An 8754-nucleotide genomic window follows, 5' to 3' on the forward strand; every position below is an offset into this window, starting at 1 on the left:
TAGTGAATCCCCGCCTTGCATCGCAGATCTGTTCTGATGGGTGCCTCCTGCCCAGGCCTGCAGGCAGGCAGAAAGCAAACGCGAGGGGCGTGTGGGTTGGGGTGTGCTGCTGGGCTGTGTTTGGAGGGGATCCCGTAGCTTCTGTGCTTGCTCTTGACGAAGATCCCCCCAGCTTGTGGAAGAGATGAGAGCGAGCACGAAGGTATAGCAAGTGCGGTGTCTGTGTTGTGCAGAGCCACTTTGTGAGAGGGGCACTTGTGGCCACAGGCTGTGGGGGAGAACCCCCAGAGCAAAGCTGGCTGCAGGGCATGCCATCCTCTTTCGCACTTACTTCCCCAGTCTTTGTCCCATTTAATTCCAGTCCGCAGCTCTATTGTCCGCTGAGACCTTGGCTCTCATTGGGCCAGTAGCTGTTGGCTTTGGTGCCTGCTGAGCCGGCCAGCCCCTGGGCTGTCATGTTCGGAGGCAGTGCTGCTCCCATCGTGGGGCAGCTGCCTCCTAGACCTGAAACTGTTGCTCAACACTGCTCCCAGTACTGCTCGGGCCGGGGTGGAGGCTGTTAACCCGCAGCTGCCCAGCCGTGCACGTGGAAAGGTGAGGGGATTTAGGGGGGCGTGTGTTGGAAACCGCGGGGCAGGAAGCGGGGCGGGTTGTCCTAAGTTGTGCCCATTTGTGTGGGAAATGGGCTGATAGGACGGGGTAGGGCTCGGGGCAGAAAGAAGCATTTTGCTGAGTTACAAGGTGCTAACGTGAGGTTTACAAATACCTTAGGGTGATCGGGTTTTTATTTGCCCTCTTGAAAGTTTTTTCATGAGTAGTTAGTTTTCTTATTGGCAAGAAATGAAGGCATCTGGAGCTGGTGTGAGATAGGTGGTCAAACTTTCCCTTGTCAGATTGAACTTTAAAACCTCTTTCAAACCAAACACTGTTTTTTTCTGCTCTTTGCTTAACCTTCTGCAGCTGGTCATCAGCCTTTGGCCTCAGCATCCTACTCCCCTCCCACCCTCTGCTTTTGTCTGTGCTCTGCTCGAGCACAGAAATCCAGTGGGGAAACTGCTTTGGACTGATTTGGGCACTCAGGTCTCGAGCAAGACTGCCTGTTGTCTTAACAATTTGCCTTTACATCCCAAAAGCAGAAGGCTGGAGGCACCGGGCCAGGTAAGAGAAACCAATTCCGCTATTTCCTTTTTAATTAACTCCTTGTCACAGGTTCATTTCCCTTTGTAGGAGCCTATGAACCCAGGCTGCTGCCAGACTGCTCTCTCGCTCTGGGCACGGGCCGGAGGAGCCCTTTGGAGAAGACTCTGCCATCCCAGCTCTCGTGCGGGCCCGTTGGTGCTTGTGCTGTGCTTGGGCGTTGTCCCGTGTGCAGCGATCCCTGACCTGGCTGGAAAGGAGCAGTGCTGATTTCCTTTCTGCTCCATTTGGGGGATCTCAGGGGATCAGGGAAAGCTCTTTTTGAGTGCATAAATCATCTCCAAGTGGTGTGAGCTGCTGGACTTCTTAGTATGCCCTGCGAGTGCTGCAGGACGTTTGTGCCGCAGCAGAGAGCGACGGCAGGTTCAGCCCGGAGAGCCTGGGGGAGCTCCCCAAGCTGAGCCCATCGTGTCTGGGGGGAGCTCCCCAAGCTGGGGGCTGCGAGCCCCGTTCGTGGCCGCCCTTCCCTGCAGAGCTGAGCGGCGGCGGGGTGGGAATGGGCTGTGCTGGCTGCAGCCCGGCTGTGTCACACAGCAGGCGTGGGCTGGGGGCTTCTCGGCGTTTGCCCGGAGTGTTCTGGTTTCAAGCTGATTCAGCAACTTGCTTCTTGGCTTTCTACGCTTCTCACAGGGGAGAAGCAGAAAAAAATGAGCCCTTCCCAGTTTGCACATTCTTCCTTGCCAGTAACCCTTTTTAGACAGCGATGTTGCTGTAATGCTTTTGGGATCCTTCCAGGATGAAAGCAGTTGCCATATGGATGCGTGGCAGTGCTGCAGTGGGAAAGGGAAAGGCGAAGAGCTGCGGGGGGAGGCGGGCCGCTTCGCAGCCGAGTGATCCAGCACTGAGCTGGCCTCAGAGCTAGGGAGGGCTCCTGCTCTAAGGGGCAGCCCTCCCTTGTCGCGGGTGTTCTCTGCAAGCCTCGTGCTTCCCCTTGTCCTGAAAATGCTGTGTACGTGCGCTGGGTGGGCTGAGCTGGCCAAAGTGGCTGATAAATCTGATTTAAGGCATTCAGTGTAAAATTCTGGAGTCGGGACTTTTCCATGCAGTCTGCACGTGCTCCCTTCCCCTGTGTGCTGGGTTTTATATGTGCGCTTAGTGTGGTGCCAGACACCAATATCTGCCTCTGCCTTGAAAGAAGCAGGCAGTCGTGCTCCCGGTGGGCAGCTGACACATGCTTGTGACCGTACCTCTCCCTCAGGCGTCTGACCAGCTTTCCTTTCTCTTCCCCTCCTGCCCTGGGTGGTTTTGGTGTCAGGGCGGCTGACTTCCTGCCCGGTTTAGGTTTTGCTCTTCATGGTGTTGCAGCTGCTCTGCACATCCGTACTAAACCTTTTGAAAGATAATCTGTTTGTTTTTACCACCAAGAGTGGCCATGGCCTGAGCAGGAACATCTTGTTTTGGCGTGTTTTCTTGCAGCGCTTGTTGCTATGCTATTAGCTGGAGAGGGCCCCTCAGGGCTCGACGCTGCCTTGGTGCCAAATGAGGTAATTGCTGCTTTTGCGGAAGAACTGGAGCCCAGATGAAGTCGTTGCTCAAGAGCCCGGTGAGGGGGCTGTGAAAGAACGCAGAGGTCTCCCACATCCCAGAGCACCAGGTGCTGGCGAGGCCGCAGAGACGGGCGGCACCGGTGGTGAACGCAGCTCGTCTGTACTCTGGTTCCTCGCACGGCAGCGCGGTTACTGCGGCGCTGAGCGCGCGGGGGCAGGCGGAGACCCAAGCTAGATGTCTCTCTTCCACAGCGGGCACGTCCCGGGCGAGCTGCCAGCCCTTTCCAGCAGTTGTTTCCCAAGCTGCTGTGGCTGTGGTCTGTGAGCTTCCTCCCGCAGGACACGTGAACAAACCCGACGGAGTCACGTAAAGGGCATCTCAAAGCCACTCCGTGCAGAGGGCCTTGCGTGCTGCTCCATCAGCCCTAGCGTGGCCGATAAGGTTTTGCTGCCAGAGCTGGTGGGATGGGCATCCCTTGCTGTAGCAGAGGTGGAAATGTAAATAATCTCTGGCTTTCCAGAAGACTTTTCAAGACCTGTTTTCGCTGGAATGTGGTTACTAATGTTAGTCTCACCTCCTCAGGTAACAGGGACAGGCAGCTTTTATCGCAGCGTGGATGGGAGTAGCAGCAGGGCACCAGCTGCACCATATGAATGTACGTAGTGCGCTTTTGAGGCACTAAAGATGCTCAGCGCTTGGAGGGGCTGACACCTGGAGTCCTGTTCCTCATGACCTCTCTGCCCTGTGCTCTAGTGTTTCCTGCATCAGCAACTTGAATAGTGCAAAGCTGGCGTGAGCTTGGAAGCACAGACAGTAACTGAAGGGGACAGAATTGCTCAGGGGAAGGGAAAAAACAGACCTGGAAATCTAGGAGATTCTACAGGAAAATGGGAAGGAAACAGTCAAACATTTTGTCTGAGCTTGGGGCACCTAGGGGCTCTCCACACGAGGAAGATGGGTAGGAGCTGTACAGAAGCATAAATGCAACTGAACTACAGACCCAGCTCTGGCAGCTGGTCGTTGGGGGGACTCAGCCCTTTGATCCACATGTCCTTGCACCAATTTGCCAGGGCTGCTTAAAACTGGCACCCGGGGCTGTAGGAGAGCACTGTCTTCATTGTCATACGTAAAATCAGAGCGTGCTCCGAGGCATTCCTGTCCTGCCGGTGATGCCTGTCCTCCTGCTCCTTCCTGCAGCTGCAATGTGGAAGGGCGATGGGAGAGGGGGACCGTGGGGATCCTGCTGCTTGGCTGCTGTGACAATACTGGGGATTTCTTGGGCAGGCGAGTGCCTAGTGAGCTCTCTCTCTGGTTCCAGGGCAATGCATCTCTTTGTGGTGTGTCTCTTCAGCCTCTGGGGTCTGGCTGCCCCTAAGCCCTATGTCGTGGAAGATATTTGCACCGCGAAGCCCCGCGACATCCCGGTGAACCCCATGTGCATCTATCGCAACCCCGAGAAGAAGTCCCAGGAGGGCGAGGGGCAAGAGCCAGGGAAGGGCAAGAGCAAGATCCCGGAGTCCACTAACCCCCGGGTCTGGGAGCTGTCGAAGGCCAACTCGCGCTTCGCCGTTGTCTTCTACAAGTACCTGGCCGACTCCAAGGACAATGGGGAAAACATCTTCATGTCACCCCTCAGCATTTCTACAGCCTTCGCCATGACCAAGCTCGGAGCATGTGGTGACACCCTGCAGCAGCTCATGGAGGTCGGTGGTGTTCCCTCAGCCCTTCCCTGTAGCTGTCACCGAGGTTTGAAAGGCTGCAGAGGTGACGGTGGCCAACAGCTGCCGAGGGCCATCTGGGTCGGGATGGCTCTCTGGCTTGAGGAGCACCGTTGGGTTGAACAAGCCCCTGGGGAGGAAGGCACGTGAGGCTGCTTGTGCCTCGCTGTGTTCAGATCCCAGCTCTGCAGGGACCACCTGTGGTCATCTGCAGCCTGGGGGCCGAGCAGAGCAGTGAAACGCTGAAATCCTTCCCCTCTTGGCCAGCCCTTCCTGCTGGAGGGGACCCTTCTCTCGCTGAGCCAGCGCTCTTTTAACACCCCCTTTGCCCTCCCAAAGGGCCTCTGACACCACGTTTGCCTCATAGGAGGTGGTGCCAGAGATCCCTGATGTTCGTGAGCACTGTGCTGTGGGATTTTCTGTGCCTAAAGCCTTGAGCTGGATAATAGCTGACAAATTAGAGTTGTCCTTCCAGCTGGCAGCTAGGAACAGATTAGGGAAAAAAAGCGCTGCAGAAACCTATCCTCAAAGCAATTGCTACATCTTAGAGAAGAGATAACAAGTACCAGAATTACTCAGCAGACCATGAGAACTGCTCCTGGGAGGGAGCAGCCTTCGGCCTTCCCACAGGAGGGCTTAGCCCAAGCCTCCTGTGGCCGGTGCTGACCCGGGAGCTGCCTCCAGGCCCCACCGCGCCGCCCACCTTGTGCGAGGCTCCCCCGGGGCTGGGGCAGGGGGGTTGAAAACCCTGAGCATGAACCGTGCTGGTCGTAACAGCGCTGGGCCTGGTGGCTCACACGCTGGGCTGGAACTGGTTCCCTGACAGAGGTCACGGGCACAGAGGAAAAACCTGGGGGGCGAAGCTCTGAAGGCCTGCAGAGCTCTCAGCTCCATGGCTTGGGCTGGTGAGGGGAGGGCAAAGGCTGCTGGTGGGCTCCTGGAGCTGTGGGAGTGCAAGAGCTGGCTGCTGAATTCCTTCTCACTGCTTGGCCCCTCCAGGTCTTCCAATTTGACACTATTTCAGAAAAAACATCCGATCAGGTCCACTTCTTCTTTGCCAAGCTCAACTGCCGACTTTACAAGAAAGCCAACAAATCGTCGGAGCTGGTATCAGCCAACCGCCTCTTCGGAGAGAAGTCTTTGGTCTTTAACGAGACCTACCAGAACATCAGCGAAATAGTGTACGGAGCCAAACTCTGGCCGTTGAACTTCAAAGTGAGCGTGAACTTCTGTTGTTTGTGTATTGTTTTTTTTTTTTTTTTTTGGCTTGTTGGTTTGTGGCAGAGGGAGGGGAGTGTTTTTTCCTCCCTGCCCTTCTGCTTTTGCTGTGTCCCCATCTCCTGCCGGCAGGCAGTGCTGCGCTCTGGGCGTGCAGGACACAAGTGAAGGCAGGCGGGAGGACAGGACACGGCTCCTCCTGTCCCAGTTCCTGAACCACAGTCGCTTCGCAGCTTCTAATTTCTAAACACTGCAGCACTGTGTGGTGTCCCTCCTCAGCAGCACCCTGTAATGTCTCCTAGAGAAGGGTTACAAAGAAGTGTTTATAACCCTTGACTTAGCCTATTTTGGTCTCGTCCTTCAGGAGAAGCCAGAGCTTTCCAGGAAGATCATAAACGAGTGGGTGGCTAATAAGACAGAGAGGCGCATTACAGAAGTGATCCCAGAGAAAGGTATCGATGACCTCACTGTCCTGGTCCTGGTCAACACCATTTATTTTAAGGTACAGCTAACAAAACCTGGGGGAGCAGCCAACTTCCCTGGGGCGAGTAATGATGCTCATGTTTCTCTCTGTCCTCCTCAATCTCCCTTGTAGGGGCACTGGAAATCGCAGTTCCCAACTCCAAACACAAGACTGGATTTGTTTCATAAAGCCAACGGTGAGACCTGCCAAGTCCCAATCATGTACCAAGAGTCCAAATTCCACCACGCATCCATTCACCAGGACAAAGTGCAAGTGGTGGAGCTGCCCTACAAGGGGGACGATATCACAATGGTGCTGGTCCTGCCCTTTGCCGGGACGCCGCTGGTGGAGGTAGAGCAAGACCTGACATCGGAGAAGCTGCAGGAGTGGATAGACTCCATGAGGGAGGTCTCTCTCACTGTCTCTCTCCCTCGCTTCCGCATTGAGGACAGCTTCAGCGTCAAGGAGAAGCTGAGAAAAATGGGGCTGGAAGATCTCTTCAGTCCAGAAAATGCCAGACTCCCAGGTCAGATGTGGAAATAGGGTGGTGGAGGTAACCGCTCCTCTGCAGGTTCCAGGGCAACCCGTGAGGAAAAAGACCATGAGCACATGGAAGTGATGCTGTGTCAGTGAGGGACTCGGGGTTCTGTCCTCACCAAGGGCACACAGCCCTGCTCAGCACCAAGGGCATGGGAGTTGAGTAATCAATTACAGTTGATGGAGGATATCCTTGTTTTAGGGCAGATCATAGAATCATAGAATATCCTGAGTTGGAAGGGACCCTTAAGGATCATCAAGTCCAACTCTTGACACCGCACAGGTCTACCCAAAAGTTCAGACCATGTGACTAAGTGCACAGTCCAATCTCTTCTTAAATTCAGACAGGCTCGGTGCAGTGACAGCTTCCCTGGGGAGCCTGTTCCAGTGTGCAACCACCCTCTCTGTGAAGAACCCCCTCCTGATGTCAAGCCTAAATTTCCCCTGCCTCAGCTTAACCCCGTTCCCGCGGGTCCTGTCACTGGTGTTAATGGAGAAAAGGTCTCCTGTCTCTCGACACCCCCTTACGAGGAAGTTGTAGACTGTGATGAGGTCTCCTCTCAGCCTCCTCTTCTCCAGGCTGAACAGGCCCAGTGACCTCAGCTGTGCCTTCTGTTTTTGAACACAGGTCATGAAGGGTGGAATTGTTTTGTATTGTGAGCTGCTCTCTCCATACATAGCTGTAACTTTCCCCATTTTGTTGTTCTGGGTTTCAGGTATAGTTGCAGAGGGCCGTACAGACCTGTATGTATCTGAGGCTTTCCACAAAGCCTTCCTTGAGGTAAGCCTTCTTTTGTCGCAGGATGTATTTTGCTCTTTCTTTTAAAAACATGAAGCATAAAAGGAAAAAAGTAGCTCTGGACCAGGGCTGGTCACTTCCTCGGTGATCTGGGGCTCAGGGGTAAGGTAGAAGCTTGGTACCTTGAGCACGTGAAGGCGCTCAGCCCTCAGTGACGCTGCAGGTGTTGGGAGTACAGGCAGGACACAGTGGGAGCCTGAGGCCTGATCCAAAGCTTCAGGACAAAGCTTGAGTGCTCTTTCCTGCTTATTTCATGGCAGCTGGGTGCCGGATGCATGGCACAGCTCAGCATATTTGGGCTGGCAGTGCTATCCTCCTGCCTTCCTTGGGCAGCCATCTCCTCTTTAACAATGTGAAAGAATGTGACCTGTGTTGTCATCTTGTGCTTCAAACTGGTGGGGTAGGAGGGAGAGCCCTCCAACTACTGCATAATGCTCGTATTTTAAACCCATGTTCTGTTTTGGTTGGTAGGTGAATGAAGAAGGCAGTGAGGCATCAGCAGCCACAGCCGTCGTCATCTCCGGCCGCTCCTTCCCCATGAACAGAATTATCTTTGAAGCCAACAGGCCTTTCTTGCTATTCATCCGGGAGGCCGCCCTCAACACCATCATCTTCATGGGCAGAATATCTGATCCTTGCTCCTAAATGGGCTGTCGGGGCCTCACTTCTCCCTTTTCTGCCCTTGAAGAAGGGGCAGTAGGAGCCCCTTCGTCATGCAGCCCACGTCGCTACGGGGGCGGTTGGTCTTACTGTTTGGTGCAAGCTGCGGGGACGGATTGGAACCAGCTGGGCTGCTCCGGCCCCTCCTTGCTGTGTCAGGTGAGGGGGGCTCAGAGGGCACCGCTCCTGCTCGTTCAAAGGAAACTGATTTTTTTGTGGCATCCAGGACTGAGTCCAGCATTGCTGTTGTTCTTGTATCCAACCCCTCCTCCCCTTCAGGCATCAAACTGTAACTCTGATCCCCCAGTACATTAAAAGCCTATACGTCTGTCTGTAACAAACCGATCTCTGAATGGACGCTTCTCACTAAGTCGCTTCCTAGACTTAAACTCCCTTTTGTCAACAAACGCACCCTTAACTACGCTCCCCAGTCCCCGCAGAACAGCTGTCGAGGCCGGTGGAACAGCAGCAGCCAGAGGGCACGTGCTGGCTGGGCCAGAAGCATCTTTCTGAAGCTTTGCACTGAACGGCTGCTAGGTGGAAGAGCTGCCGAGCACCAGAGGCCTCCTTGCCAACAGCTTTGGTGTGTCTGATGTGTCTGAACAGGCGCTGCTGAAAGCCTCATGTAGCCAAGGCTCCTGAATCTGTCGTTTTGAGAAGGAAGCTTCAAACTA

The 8754-nt window shown here is 54.8% G+C and overlaps 1 protein-coding gene across 1 annotated transcript; it reads left to right on the top strand.

Annotated features, from left to right (window-relative positions):
* The first annotated feature begins 973 nt into the window (after nt 1-973).
* On the top strand, nt 974-8425 carry SERPINC1 (serpin family C member 1). Its single transcript, XM_035333187.1, has 7 exons — nt 974-1158; nt 4004-4388; nt 5403-5618; nt 5986-6123; nt 6217-6610; nt 7338-7402; nt 7892-8425. The coding sequence occupies exons 2-7, from the start codon at nt 4008-4010 to the stop codon at nt 8063-8065; spliced, it is 1368 nt and encodes a 455-aa protein (XP_035189078.1). The 5' UTR covers nt 974-1158; nt 4004-4007; the 3' UTR covers nt 8066-8425.
* Nucleotides 8426-8754: the final 329 nt, after the last annotated feature.

Source organism: Oxyura jamaicensis, chromosome 8 (assembly GCF_011077185.1).
Source record: "Oxyura jamaicensis isolate SHBP4307 breed ruddy duck chromosome 8, BPBGC_Ojam_1.0, whole genome shotgun sequence".
In the NCBI taxonomy this organism is placed as follows: domain Eukaryota; kingdom Metazoa; phylum Chordata; class Aves; order Anseriformes; family Anatidae; genus Oxyura; species Oxyura jamaicensis.

What these genes read in the sequence shown, in the direction of transcription:
- SERPINC1 (XM_035333187.1), top strand. Translation starts at nt 4,008, where the DNA reads ATGCATCTCTTTGTGGTGTGTCTCTTCAGCCTCTGGGGTCTGGCTGCC. An exon ending in TCTGGCCGTTGAACTTCAAA is followed by an intron (nt 5,619 to 5,985) that starts GTGAGCGTGAAC and finishes CTCGTCCTTCAG; the next exon opens with GAGAAGCCAGAGCTTTCCAG. An exon ending in AGAAAATGCCAGACTCCCAG is followed by an intron (nt 6,611 to 7,337) that starts GTCAGATGTGGA and finishes TCTGGGTTTCAG; the next exon opens with GTATAGTTGCAGAGGGCCGT.